The sequence below is a fragment of the Lampris incognitus genome, chromosome 9 (assembly GCF_029633865.1).
Source record: "Lampris incognitus isolate fLamInc1 chromosome 9, fLamInc1.hap2, whole genome shotgun sequence".
Lineage (NCBI taxonomy): Eukaryota > Metazoa > Chordata > Actinopteri > Lampriformes > Lampridae > Lampris > Lampris incognitus.
The window spans coordinates 58,355,494-58,375,215 of record NC_079219.1 but is presented as its reverse complement, the minus strand read 5'-3'; the positions used below and the strand labels follow the sequence as shown (position 1 = coordinate 58,375,215).

General features: G+C 45.4%; 1 protein-coding gene across 1 annotated transcript; it reads left to right on the top strand.

Annotated features, from left to right (window-relative positions):
* Window positions 1-4,860: 4,860 nt before the first annotated feature.
* prpf31 (PRP31 pre-mRNA processing factor 31 homolog (yeast)) lies at window positions 4,861-10,868 on the top strand. The gene is made up of 14 exons (XM_056286648.1): window positions 4,861-4,991; window positions 6,935-7,147; window positions 7,229-7,289; window positions 7,484-7,567; window positions 7,676-7,773; window positions 8,182-8,288; window positions 8,728-8,897; window positions 9,043-9,200; window positions 9,354-9,443; window positions 9,533-9,660; window positions 9,799-9,871; window positions 10,327-10,455; window positions 10,546-10,644; window positions 10,736-10,868. The coding sequence occupies exons 2-14, from the start codon at window positions 6,935-6,937 to the stop codon at window positions 10,847-10,849; spliced, it is 1,524 nt and encodes a 507-aa protein (XP_056142623.1). The 5' UTR covers window positions 4,861-4,991; the 3' UTR covers window positions 10,850-10,868.
* The last annotated feature ends 8,854 nt before the right edge of the window (window positions 10,869-19,722 follow it).

The window sequence follows — 19,722 nt, the reverse complement described above, 5'->3', positions numbered from 1 at the left end:
CTCTGCCTGCCTCTGCTCACTTGAGTGCGTAGGAGTGTCACCGTCATCTTAGCAGGGCAGTTTGTGTTCTTGCTTCTGCCTTTACTTTCAATGCCCCGAGGTCTAGTCTTATGCTGGCATCTGAAGTCCACCTTAAAAGGACAATACACGTGCTATTTTAGGTCTGTGGCAATAATCAACGTTAATCCTCTCTTTCACGCGGGGGCGACATAGCTCAGGAGGTAAGAGCAGTTGTCTGCCAATATGAGGGTTGCCGGGTCGATCCCCGCCCTGGGCGTGTCGAAGTGTCCCTGAGCAAGACACCTAACCCCTAATTGTTCTCAATGAGTGGATTGGTACCTTGCATGGCAGCCTTTCACCAATGGTGTGTGAATGGGTGAATGAGAGGCATCAATAGTAAAACACTTCAGATAAAATGCAGTCCATGTACCATCTCATAGTGATGTCTGCAATGGTCATTGTAGTTGGAGATATCAGTTTCTTCTCCTAACTTCAGAAGAAGTCATTCGTTCTTGTACAGTATGAATAACAACTACCACAGATGCGAAAATTTAATAGTGTTAGATACTCCACTCCAGCAAGACATGTTGTCAAAGTTTCTCCGTTCGATTTAAAAAAAAAAAGTAAACTAAGGAGGAGCTGGATACGCTGTATGAGGTAAAGCATTGTATTTTGCTGAGAAAGGACTCCACCCTTTGACATCGATAAATGAGAAATTTGGCCAAGTGTCCAAAATTCTGAATTTTACCTTTAAGCTTATAGGTGTTATAATTACCTACATTTCCTCCAGCCAAAAGATTAATATTTTTTATACTAGAACATCACCTGATCTGTAAAGATAGGATTGTAGGATGTTCAATGCAAAGTGTCTTACCTTGAAAATAACTTTCTGGCCCTTTCCTGGATCTGTTCGGTCCACCCTCCAGGTGACTGTGTGAGATTTCATCCACCGCTTTATTTCATCCTCCGATGACAAGGCCATCCGAAGGGTGGCCCTGAAGTTTACATGATCACCTGTCTCACTAATGGTCTTGTAATCACAGACATGGTAATCATAGCTGTCTGGCAGACAGTCCTATGAAACACAGCAGAATCAAATGAAACAAGACAGGCATGTGAAAAGACGGGCGTAAGCATGTGTGTGTATAAGGTAACGCGGCATAAGATCTTCTAAATTACCTTCTAAACGTATTTACTTAAGCGTGCTTCTTGGGTACATAATATCAATATTAAAATTATAGACTATTTATTTTAACAGAAAATAGACATTGGGGTCTTGCCCCAGTTTGAGCAAGTGAGAAAGAGAGAGGAACCTTCAAAGCAGGAAACTCCGAGATATTACTCTTCTTGGGGCTGATGCAGGTAAACCTCTTTTCATTTTTCTTATGGGGCTTGAGTATTGCACTCAAGTCAAATTGTCTGAGGAGAAATATCATATATTTTAGACCTTACTATTCATAGCAACGTTATTCCATAGGCAAACAGGCAATTGTAATGAAATGACATGACACTTCCACCCCCTTACCTCAAATACCCGATTGAGAAGATATGAAAATACCTGGTGCTACCCAGAACAATCTAAATCTGTTAGGTAATGCCATCTATCTAGTTAGCGTCGAGTAATCAAATGGAGAAAGGGGAAAAGAAGATGGCCAGAACTAAGGACAGTAGCTAACTTTAATTTAAAATTGAAACCTGAATAACTTTACGTTAGGTTAGCAAAGAGTGAAGCCACACTGCTGAATGATAACTTTGGGCTAACAGCTGGCTTTACTAACGAAAACATAGTGGAAGAAAACAGTTTGATGGATGGAAAACCAGTTAATTTATGGTTAATTTACCGTTTTTCTTCTTCAGTTGAAGACATATTGCTGAGATGCGGCGAGAGATGCAGAAAGAATGGCTCTTAAAAGTGCCTTGGGTTGTGAGTGAGTGGGTGAATGGGTGGGTGAGTGAGTGGGTGGGCGAATGAGTGGGTGGGTGAGTGAGTGGGTGGGTGAATGAGTGGGTGGGTGGGTGAGTGGATGAGTGAGTGGGTGGGTGAGTGGGTGGGTGAATGAGTGGGTGAGTGAATGAGTGAGTGAGTGAGTGAGTGAGTGAGTGAGTGAGTGAATGAGTTGGATGGATGAGTGAGTGAGTGATGGATGGATTGATAAAGTGTTACAGCTAAATATGATAGTTGGAAATGTGTATTGAACTGCAAAAAGAAAAAAATATATATATATCAGTGAAAGCATAGCTCTTTTTGAGTCAATCTACAAAATATATCACGCTAACATATAAATGACACAGCATCACCGGTAACGCTATCTATCCAACTTCAGCAACGTTCCTACCAAGCTAATGTCACCGAATGGGCTTTAAGCAGGAGAGAAAATGCGGGAGAACAGGACACTGACTTCTGTCAAGCTAGGCTAGCTTGCTGGATAAAGTTAATTATCCAAACTGCTAATGTCAGGTTTTTAAACAAACTTTAAATTCAGTGACGTCAGTTCAGTAAACTATTTTGCTAGCTACCTAAGGTTAGCTAACTTCTCAGGCATAGAGATCATGATAAAAAACCTTCTAATTTTATGACAACCATACATATACAACAATATGTTATAATGAGAATTTAACTGGATTATTATACGGCATCATTGGTGAGACAGTATTAATTCAATCGTGCTCTACACATTAGAAAAGCGAGTGTGAGTGTGGTTAGCTACTTACTGAGCTCGATAGATCGTTAATGGCGCAAAAAAACGATTATGTGTCTACTCTATCTAGTCTGACTCAGCTTTCTTTACGGGGCGTGGTTATACTCATGTGGCCAATCCTGGCGCTTGGACGCCTGGCCAATCCTAGCGCTTGGACGCCTGGCCAATCCTAGCGCTTGGACGCCTGGCCAATCCTAGCGCTTGAATGCTGCACAGGGCGTGTCTTGCCCAGAAAAGCAGTGGGTTTCATAATAACGCCACCATCCCACTTCTGACATCAATGTAACGAATTGGGGGGGGGGGGGGACAGTCCGGGACCGCCACAGCCGGGACGCGAACCCGTATCTCAGGGGTCCCCAATTACTTTTCATAGCGGGCCACTTTTAAAACCACGGGCCACTCAACCTCCAGCAGCATGTTGTTCGTTAGTTTGTTTTACGTTGCAGGTATTATAATTTAAACAGAGATTTTTCATCTATTTTTCGATATATTACTAGGCTTACTTTTACTAAGAAATTAAAGAAAAATTTTTTGGTAGGGAAATAAAAAAAAATCTTCCTTCTGGCATTTCTCCAAAAATTCTCGCGGACCATAAATCAACCCGTCACGGGCCGGACGTGGCCCGCGGGGCCGCCTATTGGGGACCCCTGCCGTATCTCCTGCACCGCAAGCGACAACGTTATAACCACCCGTTAGTTAAGGGCCAACGTGTCTACTTATCCATGCACGTTACACTACTACTCCCCACCTTCGGGAGGCGCTTCAGCATATCGGCTCCCTCATGTGAGCCTCTGGGCGCACCGTCCCACTTCTGACACCAATGCAGCGAATTCGGGGGGAGGGGGGGCAACCACGGGAACTGCCGCGACCGAGACGCGAACCCGTATCTCCCGCTCCGCCAAGCGACAACGTTAACCAGTCGACTAAACTGCAGGGTTTCTCAACCCAGTCCTCAAGGACCCCCTATCCTGCAGATTTTCATTGTACCCCTGCATAGGTAGCCCTGCTTGTACTTACTCGACCAATCATCTCGCAGCACTTAATTATCCAAGGTGTGCAACGGCTGACATAATTCATTGCTGATTGGTTGAATAACTATAAACAGGTACCTATTCAGGGTTGCAAGGAAAATATGCAGGATAGGGGGTCCTTGAGGACTGGGTTGAGAAACACTGGACTAAAGGGTCCGACCCGTTAGCCAAGGGCCAACGTGTCTACTTATCCATGCACGTACCCGTTTTCCGGGAACTCCGCCTCTTGATTGGCTAGTACTCGTTGAGAGAGCGTTCACCTGGATTCCGGGAAGACCTGCCCGTACTCTATCTCTGATTGGCTAACCCTATCCCTAACCCCCAACCTAATCAACGGAGGCAACGAGTACTAGCCAATCAGAGGCATCCGGAAAACGGGTACGGAAAAAAATCACGCGTCCCACCAGCCAGCAGGAACGCATGGCAGGGAGCGGCGACTTGACAATAAGAAAGGCTAGACGCCGCCATGTGACTGATGATATCGTCAGATGGTCATCATGTCACGTTGGTGAGTGGTCACCGGAGACCAACGAACGGTTATTTAACTTTACTTTAGCAACACGTAGCACCCATCCAACTTCCCGTCTTCGCTCCGCTTGTTCTTCTTCTGTCCCCTTACAGCAGTCCCTCTTCGCCGGCCATCGCTTCACAGCGCCACCCAGTGGCGACAGAACATAGGGTCCACAGACACAAACAACGTGTAGTATATATTTTCGCAATTATTCTTCTCAGTGCCCCCAGTCATTATGATTTCATTTAGAAAACTACTTTGTAAAACTGACGTGCTGTCCCTTTTTGTTTGTTTATAGTTATTCTTACTTTCTTTTGTTTGAATTTTGCATTCCGTTGAATTTAAAAATAATATATTTTTATTGAACATTGTTTATATTCACGTACAGATTCTTGAAGAAAGTTCATTATAAAACAAACCTGGTAAATATACATTCCATCCAAAAATACATAGATATATCCAAAGTGCCAAAGGGAACAGTATGTAATATCCCGTTGAATATGACGACCCTTTTTAATCGTTAATAAAAGGACGGAGGGGGGAAATGGAAAACCCCTGAACTCCCAGAAGCCCTTGCGAAGAACGTCGATCGCTGACGTATTTAATCTGCGACGAACGTCCTGAAGCCGCACGTCACAAGCTCCGTACAGGCTACATATTTATCGTCCTACAGCAAAAAACAAAACAAACAAGCATCAACCCACCTAACTTTAAGTTTTCTTCTTTGGACGGGAGTTTCAAACTCACCAGGTAAATTAATTTGATTCTTCATTTTTACCCGCGATGTCCAGTTGTTAAACTGATCCCACGGTGCCAGCTAGCCGACAGCTGTTAGTATCATGTTGTTAGCATGTCCACTTCTTGCACGTCTCAAACCCATGGACGACACATCGCGTATGCTGTACATGACTCCTGACGATTTACCAAAGCGTACCTGATGTTTCATGAATACGTTTCTCCTACCCACCTTCCAGACTGTCCGAAGGAGGTGAATCAAGTGCAACTGGACTTGGTATATATCCGTGAAGACGTTTCGCCTCTCATCCAAGAGGCTTCCTCGGTTCGTGCCTTTCTGACTAGACCAAGCTAGTCCGACTGGCTGCTGATGAGACTCAGATACTAACACCTCCAACGACTGTCGTTGCTAAACATCGGATCACAAAGAGCCATGGACATCTACAGCTCTGATAACGACTCCAAAGAGGATAAATATCTGAGTCTCATCAGCAGCCAGTCAGACTAGCTTGGTCTAGTCAGAAAGGCACGAACTGAGGAAGCCTCTTGGATGAGAGGCGAAACGTCTTCACGGATTTATAACCAAGTCCAGTTACACTTGATTCAACTCCTTTGGAGAACCATGACCTGGATGAAGGAGAACATTCACAGACACCTTCCAGACTGGTTTCCATTCATTTCAGTACAGTATGAAAATCAACTTGCAAAGACTTGAAACATAATTCAGATAGTTGATCCATCAAAACAGACATTTATTTGCCTTTTTTGTTCAGTCTCTTTAATGCTGCGAGATAATTCCGTTGAAAGCGCAGGTTGATTTGAGAAGTTATCCCACTACTACTACTGCTGCTGCTTCTGCTAATACTACTACTTTTGGCTACTCCCGTTAGGGGTCGCTTTTCCATCTCTTCCTGTTCTCTTCATCTTCCTCTGTCACACCATCCACCTGCATGTCCTCCCTCACCACATCCATAAACCTCCTCTTTGGCCTTCCTCTTCTCCTATTCCCTGGCAGTTCCATATTCAGCATCCTTCTCCCAATATACCCAGCATCTCTCCTCCACACATGTCCAAGCCATCTCAGTCTTGCCTCTCTTGCTTTGTCTCCAAACCGTCCAACCTGAGCGGTCCCTCTAATATAATCGTTCCTAATCCCGTCCTTCTTTGTTACTCCCAATGAAAATCTTATCATCTTCATCTCTGCCACCTCCAGCTCCACCTCCTGTCTTTTCGTCAGTGCCACTGTCTCCAAACCATACAACATAGCTGGTCTCACAACCATCTTGTAAACTTTCCCTTTAACTCTTGCTGGTACCCTTCTGCCGCAAATCACTCCTGACACTCTTTTCCACCCACTCCACTCTGCCTGCACTCTCTTCTTCACCTCTCTCCTGCACTCCCTATTACTTTGGATAGTTGACCCCAAGTATTTAAACTCATACACCTTCATCACCTCTACTTCTTGCATCCTCACCATTCCACTGTCCTCCCTCTCATTCATGCATATGTATTCCATCTTGCTCCTACTGACTGTTAATATTTAATATCCTACTGAAGTTATCCCACAACGACAGTGTTAAACAGGTGACTAAAATGGATTACCCATCAGGCAAGTTTCAAGTCTCTGCAAGTTGATTTTCTTATGTGCTGAAATGAATGGAAACTGATGACCGCCTACAAGGCAGCAAAAACACACTGAAAACAAGCTGAAAACACCATGGGATGCATTGGAAATTGGTCAGAGCATGTTAAGTATATGCAATTTTTAGTAAATGGGCTGAAATATGCAAAACCACTGGTATGGTCCTTCAACTAAATGTAACAATTTAGTGCTTCAATAACATAACAGGAGCAGCCAAAAGTAGTATTAGTAGTGCTTTAGATAACATACTAATATTTTACTAACCCAGTTGCTTGGTACCAACTCTTTTTCACACCATTTCTACCACTGAAAACAGATGTCTCTGGCGGACGAGCTCCTGGCGGATCTGGAGGAGGCTGGGGATGAGGGGGAGGATGGACTGTATCCGGGAGGGGAGGAGGGAGAGAGCGATGGAGAGGAAGCAGAGGGAAAGACGGGAGGGTTGGAAGACATCCCAGAGGAGATGGAGGTTGACTATAGTGGAGCAGAAAGTGTGACATCCATAGCCAAGCTTCGCAATAGCAAGCAGGTGAGTTGCATCTCGGATTTGGTTTGGCTGCATGATTACAGTGACATGTTTGGTGACCCCAACATAAAAGTGTGTCTTCAGTTTTCAGAGATTACGGACAAAATTGCAGTATATGTTGGAAAGCAGCGCAAGAACTCAGAGGGTGAGTGTATCCCACTGGTAATGCCCTTGCCCTGCCATTAGTTACCAAATGCATACTATTTTTATACTATTTTTATCTTTTCCTTTAAAAGCAGAAAAAAGTTTGTGGCAAGGAAGGTCTGCAAATATTTAATTAATTTCATTTTCTTTCAATAATTATGATCTGTCTTTTCGGTACTTCTATTCCTCCTTCAGTGTCTGGCCCAGTTGAAGCAGACCCAGAATACAGACTGATCGTTGCAGCCAATAACCTCACAGTAGAGATCGACAATGAACTAAGTAAGTTTACTGATGCTGCTTTAGAGTCTTAAAAACTGCATGGATTTAAAAAAAAATAGTTTTTTTGTCTCCAATACTGATTTTCGTCTACTTTTTATTCTGTTTAAGATATAATTCACAAGTTTACCCGTGATAAATATTCCAAGAGGTTCCCAGAGCTCGAGTCCCTAGTGCCAAATTCTCTAGATTACATCCGGACGGTCAAGGTAAGGAGTTAGTTGATGTCTTCAGCCCATGGGGGGGGGGGGTTACTGTAGCTAAAATGACACCATTTCATACAGGGATTATACCTGCTCCTACCCTCGGGAGATGCTTTTATGTTGAAGAAATAAATTTATAGTGGCAGAATTTAATGACAATACATCAGTGAAAGGCCGTATTGGCTAACTGATATCTGTCAATCACAAGTGTGTAAAATATCTCCTAATTCCCTCGTGGAGAAACGCATGTAATTGATGTTGTCTGCTCAGTGAAATTATGGCTGGGCGCTTAAGAGCATTTTGGATTATTGCTTTGGGTCAGAGGACAGTTACTGTTCAGGGCTGCTACCAGGTACTATATGTGTGTGTGTGTGTGTGTGTGTGCGTGTGCGTGTGCGTGTGTTTCCAACGTAGGAACTAGGAAACAATTTGGACAAGTGCAAGAACAATGAGACACTGCAGCAGATCTTAACTAATGCCACCATCATGGTCGTCAGTGTCACGGCCTCAACCACACAAGGGTAAGATGTCAGAACGCTGGCTGGTTTATGAAACCTCCCTGTCTCATCTACCCATACGAGTTGTGTTGACGTCGAACACAGTTTAATTTGAAAAACATAATTTAAAAAATGTGTGATATGTGTCGCTGCAGCAACTGTCCAAGAGGCAGTTTGTTGTTACTTGCAGGAGATGGGGAGAAATTGAATCTGTCACTAACAAGTACTAAATATTTTAAATAAAATTGAATCATTGACTTTTTTTTTTCAAAACAGATGTAAAGAGCATAAGAAAACAATTTCTGATAATCTGAGTAAAGCCAGAATTGCCATGCATATAAAAATGTTCATTTTGTGAATCCGTGTGGCTGTGCAGATAGATGTCTGTTTCTTCCAAATACTCATATTTGAATATGCATGGCTGAATGTGCACAGTGATCACCCTCTGCTCTTGCGGTTTCAGTGTTCTGCTCGGTGAGGACGAGCTGAAGCGGTTAGAAGAAGCGTGTGACATGGCCCTGGAGCTGAACCAGTCTAAACACAGGATATACGAATACGTCGAATCCAGAATGTCATTCATCGCACCAAATCTGTCCATCATAGTCGGTGCATCAACAGCTGCCAAGATCATGGGTGGGTAAGGGTGGAAGCGGCGTCTGTTTCACCCTTTTTAGCTTATTAATATGGATTGTGTGGTTGTCATAACTCAAGGGTTTTTGCCGTCCCCGTGTTATTTTTAGTTTTGAGTCACTCTGACGTCTTCCTGCTCCGTCTGTAGGTATCGCTGGAGGCCTCACCAACTTGTCTAAGATGCCAGCATGTAACCTGATGTTGCTGGGTGCCCAAAGGAAGACCCTGTCAGGTTTCAGTAGCACCTCCCTGCTGCCCCACACAGGCTACATCTACCACTGTGACGTTGTGCAGTCGCTGCCCCCTGTCAGTATACGTTAATACTGAACTTGAATGAACAGGGTTCAACCCTGCACCCGAGTACATCTTTGTGCATTTGACTGGTTGGCAAAACCGTTCGAGTAACAGCTGTCTTGTCTTTTCTTTTTTTTTCTTCTCTTTTTCTTCTCTCTTCTTTAGGACCTGAGGAGGAAGGCGGCTCGTCTGGTGGCTGCTAAGTGCACGCTGGCTGCCCGGGTAGACAGCTTCCACGAGAGTGCAGGCGGCAAGGTGGGTTAAAAAAAAAAAGATGCACACACGTCTGTATTCATTTTCCGATCCATTCACACCACGGTGGTAAATTCATGGTGTCAACTCAGGTCGGCTACGATCTAAAGGAGGAGATCGAGAGGAAGTTTGACAAGTGGCAGGAGCCCCCCCCAGTGAAGCAGGTCAAACCTCTGCCAGCCCCACTGGATGGACAGAGGAAAAAGAGAGGAGGAAGGAGGTGCAGTAACTGTTGGTTGTTTGGGACAGTACAGAAAACACAGCCAGATTTGGTCAATAGATATGAGAACTGTGGTGTGCTTGAATGGCGTCAGCATGGTATGACCAGACTCAAATGAACTGCCCTCTCTTCCTGAAGGTACCGCAAGATGAAGGAGCGTCTCGGACTGACTGAGATCAGGAAACATGCCAACAGGATGACCTTTGCAGAGGTCAGCAGATATTGTCCTTCAAACGGTTTTTTTTTTTTCTCTCTCATCTTGATCTCCCTCATGACATTGTCTGTAGAGGAAAGAAGGTACAGGGGCCCCTAACCCACCTCTTACAAAACTACCTGTGAAGTATTTAAAGTGGTGGTTGTTCAGTCAGGCCACGCTGTTATGTAAAATATAAATCTGTATTGTCTGACTATGGCTGGGTCGACTGAGTCAGTTTAGCAAGTAAACCGTCTGCTTCTAGCTTTCTAAAAGTTTTGTCATCTTAAATTTTTACCCCACATCCAAATGCAGTGTTTTTACCCCCCCAGTTTTTACCCCACATCCAAATGCAGTGCCCTTTGGGATGTATGCACACTATTTTCCTCATCCTCATGTGACTATGGTGGCATTCTTGTGAAGTACAGTGTACCAAATCGGACCGCCGACTGAATCTTTTTGTGGTATTGCAGATTGAGGATGATGCGTACCAAGAGGACCTCGGCTTCAGCCTGGGCCAGCTGGGGAAAAGTGGCAGCGGGCGTGTTAGACAGGCTCAGGTCAACGAGGCCACTAAGGCCAGGATCTCCAAATCCCTCCAGGTAAACACGTCCGCATTCTCATTTGGACTCGGTGGTTATCTTTGTGTCTGACCTCTCATCAATTCATCTTTTTTGTTTTTGACTCTATAGCGGACACTGCAGAAGCAGAGCATGACGTACGGTGGAAAGTCTACAGTCCGAGATCGCTCCTCAGGAACCAGTTCCAGCGTAGCTTTCACTCCTCTCCAGGTGAGAATAAAACTCCATGTTGAAGTGTTTCTTCTCTGGGCACCTGACCGGTTCATGAGTTTCCTACAACTCTTCTTCCTCTCCTCTGCAGGGGCTGGAGATTGTGAATCCACAAGCTGCAGAGAAGAAGGTGGCCGAGGCTAACCAGAAATACTTCTCTAATATGGCGGAGTTCCTCAAGGTTAAAAAAGAGGAGAAGATGTGATGAACACATATACACACACACACACACACACACACTTGTCAGTAGCTCCTCCTGTATGTAACATAAGAAGTCGCAGTGACAGTCATGCTCAAATGTCGAGTAATCGTATTTTTTTTCAAGATTGTATATTTCTTCAAGATGGTGTTATTTTCTTTGTTTATATTTTTACCTATAGATTTTTTTCCCTCCATTTCGATAAAACAAACAACACATTTTTTGCCTTTTCTTGAATTATTCTTGTTAGTATGAAGTAGACAAATGCCAACCAGTCGGCATGAACATCTTCATAGATCAAAACTAGTGGTTCTATCAAAGACCCTTTCATTCTAGTCGCGTATGCTGAAGTTCGCCTACGAAATGTTTCAAACTTAAACTTTAGCCTTTGGTCCTACACTCTTGTACAGAGCGACTTGCGGTGAATAAGTGGGGGGGGGGGGGGGGTCCTGATTCTCTTCGATTTCCCAAGGAGCGATTTTTTTTTTTTTGGTCCAGAGAGGTCTAAAGACTTGGGGGCCCTGAAGTGGTTTCAGAAAGTATTCACTCCTCATTAATTTTTTTTTTCTCATTTTGCAAATTCAAATTAAAGGTGTTTAAATTATCTAAATGGGCATCCGCGTGGCGTAGTGGTCTATTCCGTTGCCTACCAACACGGGGATCACCGGTTCGAATCCCTGTGTTACCTCCGGCTTGGTCAGACATCCCTACAGACACTACAGGCCTACAGGCCGTGTCTGCAGGTGGGAAGCCGGATGTGGGTATGTGTCCTGGTTGCTGCTCTAGCGCCTCCTCTGGTCAGTTGGGGCGCCTGTTCGGTCCACTTTGTCACTTTTTAAACTATTTTCAGGCATCTAGGTAGCGTAGCGGTCTATTCCGTTGCCTACCAACACAGGGATCGCTGGTTCGAATCCCCGTGTTACCTCTGACATGGTCGGGCGTCCCTACAGACACAATTGGCTTTGTCTGCAGGTGGGAAGCCAGATGTGGGTACGTGTCCTGGTCGCTGCACTAGCGCCTCCTCTGGTCGGTCAGGGCACCTGTTCAGGGGGGAAGGGGAAATGGGGGTGAATAGCGTGATCCTCCGATGTGCTACGTCCCCCTAGTGAAACTCCTCACTGTCAGGTGAAAAGAAGCGGCTGGTGACTCCACATGTATCGCAGGAGACGTGGTAGTCTGCAGCCCTCCCCAGATCGGCAGACAGGGTGGAGCAGCGACCAGGACGGCTCAGAATAGAGGGGTGATTGGCTGAGTACAACTGGGGAGAAAAACAGGGAAAAAAAAAAAAGTATTTAAATGTCAAAACAAAACATTGTTATAAGGCTTGTCCAGCCAATCGAGGCGCTTTTACAACGACCACCTCACCTTCAGCCACATGTGCATACGCCCTCATACACCGATGGAGGTTTCACTACCAGCTACCTGGGAACAGCTAGGGGTTAAGCGTCTTGCTCAGGGAAACCTTGACTTTTTTTTTTGCCAGGAGAAGCTGAGGATCGAACTGGCAACCGTCCAGTTAGCAGGCAGTTTGCTCGACTTCCTGAGCTACTGCCGCTCGTAAATACAAGCCAGACATTACTTAATTACTTAGTCACCCCCATTTTATTCACAATTTACTATACAGAACAGCTCCCCTGGAGCTGGTGGGGTTCCAGTATCAATTTCAATGGCAGATTTAACCTGTCTTTCAGATGAAGGATGGGTCTCTTGTCCTTTTTTTCATATATTTGTAACCCCTTTTTACCTGGTGTTATAATGCACACAGGAGTCACACTCTTATATTAAAAAAACCCCCAAAACAAAACAGGATCCTAGGTTCTCAGTGGTCGATGGTGAAATTGCTGAAATTCCTGTCCAGCCCTGAATGTCACTAGGCCAGTGTTATTATTAAAATAGGTACCTATTACATGTGACTGAAAAAAAGTATAACAAGAAAAACTTGAATGGAAATATAACACATTAAGTAGCGCGGCGCCTCCACTGCGGAAATACTACACCCACAATTAAGCTAGTATATTATGTATTTCCCCAGAATTTAAGTTAGAAATATTCTAACGCTGGTAATGGATACCTATCATCCTATAGGTGTGTGCGCAATTTCTATCAAGCCGTGGCGTTCTATATTACTGAGCACATTGACCCTGCACTTACCCAGTTAAAATGAGCAGCCAATACACCCAAGATATAATTAAACAGAAAAGTAGATTTATTAATTGATAATAGTTATAGAGAATAAAATGAAATAAACAAAATAAATCAAACCATGATGTATATTTGACAGCGGAGGGTGAAACCAATGTTCACCCCCAGGTGGCAAAGTGGCTCTCTCTATCGTAAAGTAATATAAAATAAACCAAAAGAAAACAAACAACTCCCTTCAGAAAAACCACAAAGTACTGTAGATATTATAAACCAGGCGCTTGCCGCTGGGGCCCACTGGTGCACCGAGGCCACTTCAACCGCTCGCTCCTCGGACCGATGTCAGCTCCCTGAGCCGATGGTTTTACCTCCATTCCCGTAGCTTAGGGTGCAAACCGTGTGTGCGTCCGTCAGTGCAAGTGTAGTCCAGGAGCTTGGGAACCGTCACCCTCCAGTTGCCCCCTGGCCTGCAGCAGAAGCAAGTCCAGTGAGCACCGCCACCAAGCCCGCCACAGTCCGCTCCTCCTCACGAACTCAGAGGATCCTTCTAAAGGGAAACAGAACTAGCTCACTGCGGTTAGCAAACTTGTCAGGGTCCCGCAGTGCTAACTTGGAGTGTCAGCTAGCCAGTTAGCCAACACCAGTAGCTAGCTAACTAGCTCAAAGTCACAGAAAAAGAAAAATGCACGAGGAGGAAGGATGATCCGGATGACCAGCGCTGTTTTACACTTGTGGGCCTGTGTACACAAAGATAAGTTATACCTGGTCTCCACAAAAACAAAACAGCGGTGACACAGAGCAGTACAACAAGTCACCTCTCTCTCCCGAGTGTCGACCCGGACTCCCAGATTCCTCCGCAATTTCACGGCTGCAGTGCATTAACAAATTATGATTGGCACTTTACAAAATTCAAATAAAAACACGTTAAATGATTGGCTCATCACAAAATTTCACCTTAACAGCGGGACTCTTTACACTATGAAGCATCCTGGTAAATGTAGTAACTGGAGAAAAAAAATACATGACATACAGGAGAAAAAAATATATAGTGTGCATTAATCATATTTTACAGGTCCTTACACTCTCCCCCTAACAAATATACAGCATGCCCCCATGCTGGGTCACATACGTAATAAGATGAAACAAAACAACAAACATTGTCTAGTACTCAAAAACTGACTATGGGTGTAATGGCAGGCGTAGTGCATGGCACAAGTGAAGGCCTATGTGTACAGGTGTTACATAGAGCTTGTGAGTTACACCACCAGGCATGAGAACTATTCTAATTATCAAGGAAATGTGAGTAAAGTTGCTAGGTGAACCCCACAATGCCGTGATGCTACTACACCGTTCCTACTTTGCACTCCCAGTCTGCCATAAGTCAAATGGTCAGTAGGCTTCCTCTCCCTGCTCGACCTGCGTACTACAGGAGGCACTAAGTCTGAAGGACCTACATCAAAGTGAGCTACAGGGTAAGTGTCAGGAAAGCTACAGTCCTCGGTTACAGGTACTAAGTCCTCTACAACCTCAGCTGTCCCAAGTGGACTGACAGGGAGCTCAGCCTCTAAGGGAACTGTAAGTACATTAAGAGGTGAGTGGAGTCAAATAGGGTCACTAGGTGCAGTGGAGTCACTAGGTTCAGTGGAATCTGACTCCCGTACAGGCTGAGCATTCTGTGTGTTTTTAGTCACCTGAGGGGTGTTCGGTATTACATCTTCAGCATAACAGCCAAACTCAGCCTCAGAATCTGAAGAACAGTCTCTATGAACTACAGGAGGCGGTATTTCAGGCTCATCAGCTCTACGCTTCTCCTTAGCCTTTCCACGCCTCACAGCTTGAGGACATGGAGCTGGTATGGTGTCAACCACAAGACCTAGTCTAACCTCTTGTCCCAAAGGCAAGATATGGTTACGGTGCATCACCTTGACTGGCTCTGTACCGTCAACAGACCTTAGTCTGTACACAGGCAGATATGACAACTGACTGTCAGCTACATACGGACAAGAGCTCCATCTATCTGCAAGCTTGTGTGTTCCCTTCAGACCCAGATTTCAAATCAAAACCCAATCCCCAGGACTCAAACTATGATAGCGGACTTGCTGGTCATACCTTTCTGCATTACTCTGATTCATCTTATCGGCAGAGGCTTGAGCTAACTGGTAAGCAGCCTGCAACTCTTGCTTCATCTTAGTCACATATGTCAAATGTCAAGAAGATGACAGGTTATCTGCTGAAACACCAAAGCAGACATCTACAGGGAGTCAGGCTTCCCTACCAAACATTAGGAAATCGCGTGAGTACCCAGTAGCCTCATTAAGAGTACAGTTATATGCATGTACCAGATGCGTAATGTGCTGGCTCCATTTCGACTTTTGGTAAGACTCAAGAGTGCCTAACATATCCAGCAAGGTTCTATTGAACCTCTCAGGCTGGGGGTCTCCCTGTGGGTGATATGGGGATGTTCTAGACTGCTTCACCCCCCAACATGGTCAGCATCTCAAGTCATCAATCGACTTTCAAAATCCCTATACCGGTCTGAGTGTATGCGGGTAGGCAAACCATAATGAATAAAATACTTTTCCCACAGAGTCTTTGCTACAGTAACAGCTGTCTGGTCCCTAGTGGGAAAAGCTTGTGCATACCGTGTGAAATGGTCGGTAACAACCAACACATTGCAGACATTTCGAGAGTCAGGCTCAATCGAAAGAAAGTTCATGCACACCAGATCCAGAGGTCCAGAACTCTGAATGTGGGAAAGAGGAGCAGCTCTTTGAGGAAGTGTTTTCCTCTGGATGCAGCATTCACAAGTCCGACAATATTTCTCCACTTCCAGTTTCATACGGGGCCAGTAAAATCTGTCACGAACCAAATTATATGACTTATCAAACCCCAAGTGGCCGATGTCATCATACAGCAACTTCAAAACAAGGCTGTAAAATTTCTTAGGTAGCACCAGTTGTCTCACACGCTGGTCACCCTGTTTAATTGTCCTGTACAACAACCCTTTGTCAGTGGACAAATTTTCCCACTCCCTTTTCAGGATCCTAATGTCTGGGTGCTTAGTCTGGATGCTGCTGGCTACTTTCTCCTGATTGATAGCTTGCCATATCTCTCCTATAAGAGGATCATTCTCCTGAGCATCTCGAAGCTCACCAGAACTAAATGTAGGCAACTGATCAGTCGCTAAAGCAGCGGTATGACAGTATGCTTTAGGAATAGCTGACACATGACTACCTATCTGATCAACAACACGTGGATAAGAGGGACAACCTGCTCTCTGTGTGGACACAACCTGACAAATAGCTCACACCCCAGGGGCTGGAATTTCTTGCCACTCATCATCCGAGAAATGACTGGCACGAGGGCGTCTAGACAATGCATCTGCATCAATATTCCATTGCCCTGGCCTATACTTCAGACTGAAGCTGTAGGTGGATAATGCTGACAGCCAACAGTGACCAGTGGCATCCAGTTTTGCTGACTTGGTTATGTAGGTTAGAGGGTGATTGTCAGTTCTAACCTCTAAAGTGACTCCATAAGATAATCATGCAGTCGATCAACAATCGCCCACTTCACAGCCAAAAACTCAAGCTTGTGAGCCAAATAATTTATTGTTAATTGTTTATTTAGATCCCCATACTCTTCCTGGGGTCCTGGGGATAATTTCTCTCTGACGGAGAAAGACCGCGACTGACAAAAGCAACAGGACGCAAACCCTCAGCTTGCTCTTGGTACACCACCTAGACCATCAATGCTTGCATCCACATGCAAAACATATGGCTTTTGTGTGTCTCCAGCACCACAGCCTGAGTCGGTCTCGTTTTAAGCTCCTGGAAAGCAGTCTCACACTGGTCACTTCATCTGGAGCCAAAAGGTTCAGAGGGCCTAAAGACAGGCTTGGTGTCAGCAGCAGGTGAACTCGAATTTTTCTTTTTAACCCGAGATGGGCAGCCCTGCAGCAGCTCATTCAGGGGTTGGCACAATGTCGAAAAACCCTTCACAAAGCGACGGTAATAACCACAGAAACCCAAAAATGACCTGAGCTCAGTCACGGTTTGAGGCCAAGGCCAAGAAACCACAACCTCTATTTTGGAAGGGTCAGTGGCTATTCCAGCTTGTGAAACAACATGTCCAACATAGTTCACAGAAGTCCTACCAAACTGGCACTTATCTAAAGAGACCTTCATCTCTCAACCTGTCCAGAACCTTCAAAAGGTGCTCCTCATGCTCCAAAAACAATCAGGTCGTCCAAGTACACTAGCACTTCCAGGAAGTTCATATCTTCGACAGTCCGTTCCATGACTCTCTGAAACGTGGCAGGTGCACCACAAATACCCTAAGGCATCCGTTCAAATTGGTAAAAGTCTAAAGGAGAAATTAATGCTGTTTTCTCCTTATCAGCCTCACTCATCAGAATCTGATAACCACTTCTTAAGTCCCAAGACTGTGAACCATTTGCTTCCTGAGGGACAAGGTAGGGTGTCCTCGATCCTGGGAACAGTGTACTGGTTGGGGATGGTCCGCTGGTTGAGCGTCCGATAGTTAACACACATTCTGACCTTTCCTGACTTTTTTACGCACTACCACAATAGGTGAAGCATATGGACTTCTAGATTCGGCAATAATGCAATTTTTCCGGCGCTCCTGCAAATGTTTGCGCACATCCTCCAGATCAGCTGGGGCTAAGTGTCGGGATCTTTCCCGAAAAGGCTGTAAGTCGTTCAGCCTAATCTCATGCATAGTGCTTTTTGAGCAGCCTACTTACACTCATGACAGGAAAACACTTCTCTTCTCTGCATCATTTTCTCACACAAACGCAGTTTTGCCTCCTCTGGCATAGGAAAAGTACCAAAGTCAAAAGATGCAGAAGAAAGTGTGCTTGTATTCTCCAAGCTGCTAGTGCAGCGTTTCTCAAACCTCTCCTGGAAGACCACTTGTCCTGCATGTTTTAGATCTCTCTCTGCTCCAACACAGCTGATTCAAATGATCAACTCGTTAAGAGCTCCTGAAGCTGCCTAGTAACAAAACTGATAATTTAAACCAGCTGTGTTGGAGCAGGGAGAGATCTAAAACATGCAGGACAAGTGGTCCTCCAAGAGAGGTTTGAGAAACGCTGTGCTAGTGGATGGAATCTGTGGCACCAAGTCCACAGGGAATATGTGAGCAAGGGGACTTCCCCGCTTCACCAGCACTCCCCTGGCAGAAACATTCCTCACTGTCACAGTAATGTGTCGGTTTGACACAGCAGAGACAGGATGAACTTCAGGCGTCACCTGCAACTCAGGAGCAGACACAACATCAGTCGCAACTGCCTGGTCTATAAGCACCAAAGACTCATTCAACTTACCAGGAAACTTAGGCAACCTTAAGAGCTGCAGCACCTGCTCTGGCTTTAAGACAGCTGGTTTATGCTTGGTGAACCACACCACACCATACCATGCTTGTCCATGTCATCCTGTGAGACACCTGTTTGTTTAATGGACTCAAAAGCCTCTCGTATCATAGGGTGTATGGTCAGAGTGCTAAGAAACCAGTCTCCTGCTTGTTCTTGACAAGACTCAAACAACTTCCTCACTAAGCGAGTGTTCGTGCCAACCAAAATGGCTATCCCCTCCTCTGTCAGAGGGTCAGGACACACAAGGGCCTGAGTGTCTACCACCTGAGGCACTCCAGCAACAGCTTCAATAAACTCAAGCTTGAGAGACAGGTATCCATTATATGAGTATTTGCGAGCGCTCAAACCCCATATTTCCAGGTTTTCCACTGGCTGTATTGGCAAATACTTCAAATATGCACTGTAAAAGCTACGGTATAAAATGGCAACTTGAGAACCATTATCAAGAAGATCTTTAGTATAAATCCCTTCTATCTGGACAGGCACCTCAGAAGAGGGCCCCACTAACCCAGCAGGCAGGTTTGGCGGACTGGCTTTAATGGGAGATGAACAATATATTTGACAGCGGAGGGTGAAACCAATGTTCACCCCCAGGTGGCAAAGTGGCTCTCTCTATCTCAAAGTGATGTAAAATAAACCAAAAGAAAACAAACAACTCCCTTCAGAAAAACCACAAAGTGCTGTAGATATTATAAACCAGGCGCTTGCCGCTGGTGCACCGAGGCCACTTCAACCGCTCGCTCCTCGGACCGATGGTTTTACCTCCGTTCCCGGAGCTCAGGGTGCCGACCGTGCGTGCGTCCGTCAGTGCAAGTGTAGGCCACTCACACGTGGGCCTCCGCTCAGTCCAGGAGCCTGGGAACCGTCACCCTCCCCCAGCTATCTCCTGGCCTGCAGCCGAAGCTAGGCCAGTGAGCACCGCCGCCAAGGGGGCGATCAAGCCCGCCACAGTCCGCTCCTCCTCACGAACTCAGAAGATCCCTCTGAGGGGAAACAGAACTAGCTCGCCGCGGTTAGCAAACTTGTCAGGGTCCCGCAGTGCTAACTTGTAGCGTCAGCTAGCCAGTTAGCTAACACCGTAGCCAGTTAGCTAACACCAGTAGCTAGCTGGCTAGCTAGCTAGTGTAACCTATTTTTCTGGACTTGCCTGTTGGTGATTTGAAGTTCCTGTTATAAGCTGTTGCCACAGTACATGCCTTGAGCTCTTATTCTGAAGGCTGAAGAGAGAGCGGAAGTGCTGTACGCAGTGTTGTGGCTGTGGAGTTCGGTTGGGGGGGGGGAGAATCCAAATAAAGTGGTCCTCGTGTGAAAGTGGAACCTCCGTATGTTATTTTATAGTTTCATA

Bases quoted from the DNA above. Each gene is read 5' to 3' on its own strand.
- prpf31 (XM_056286648.1), top strand. From the start codon at position 6,935: ATGTCTCTGGCGGACGAGCTCCTGGCGGATCTGGAGGAGGCTGGGGAT. The intron at 7,774-8,181 runs GTAAGGAGTTAG...TTTCCAACGTAG, and splicing joins ATTACATCCGGACGGTCAAG to GAACTAGGAAACAATTTGGA. The intron at 9,661-9,798 runs GTGCAGTAACTG...CTCTTCCTGAAG, and splicing joins AAAAAGAGAGGAGGAAGGAG to GTACCGCAAGATGAAGGAGC.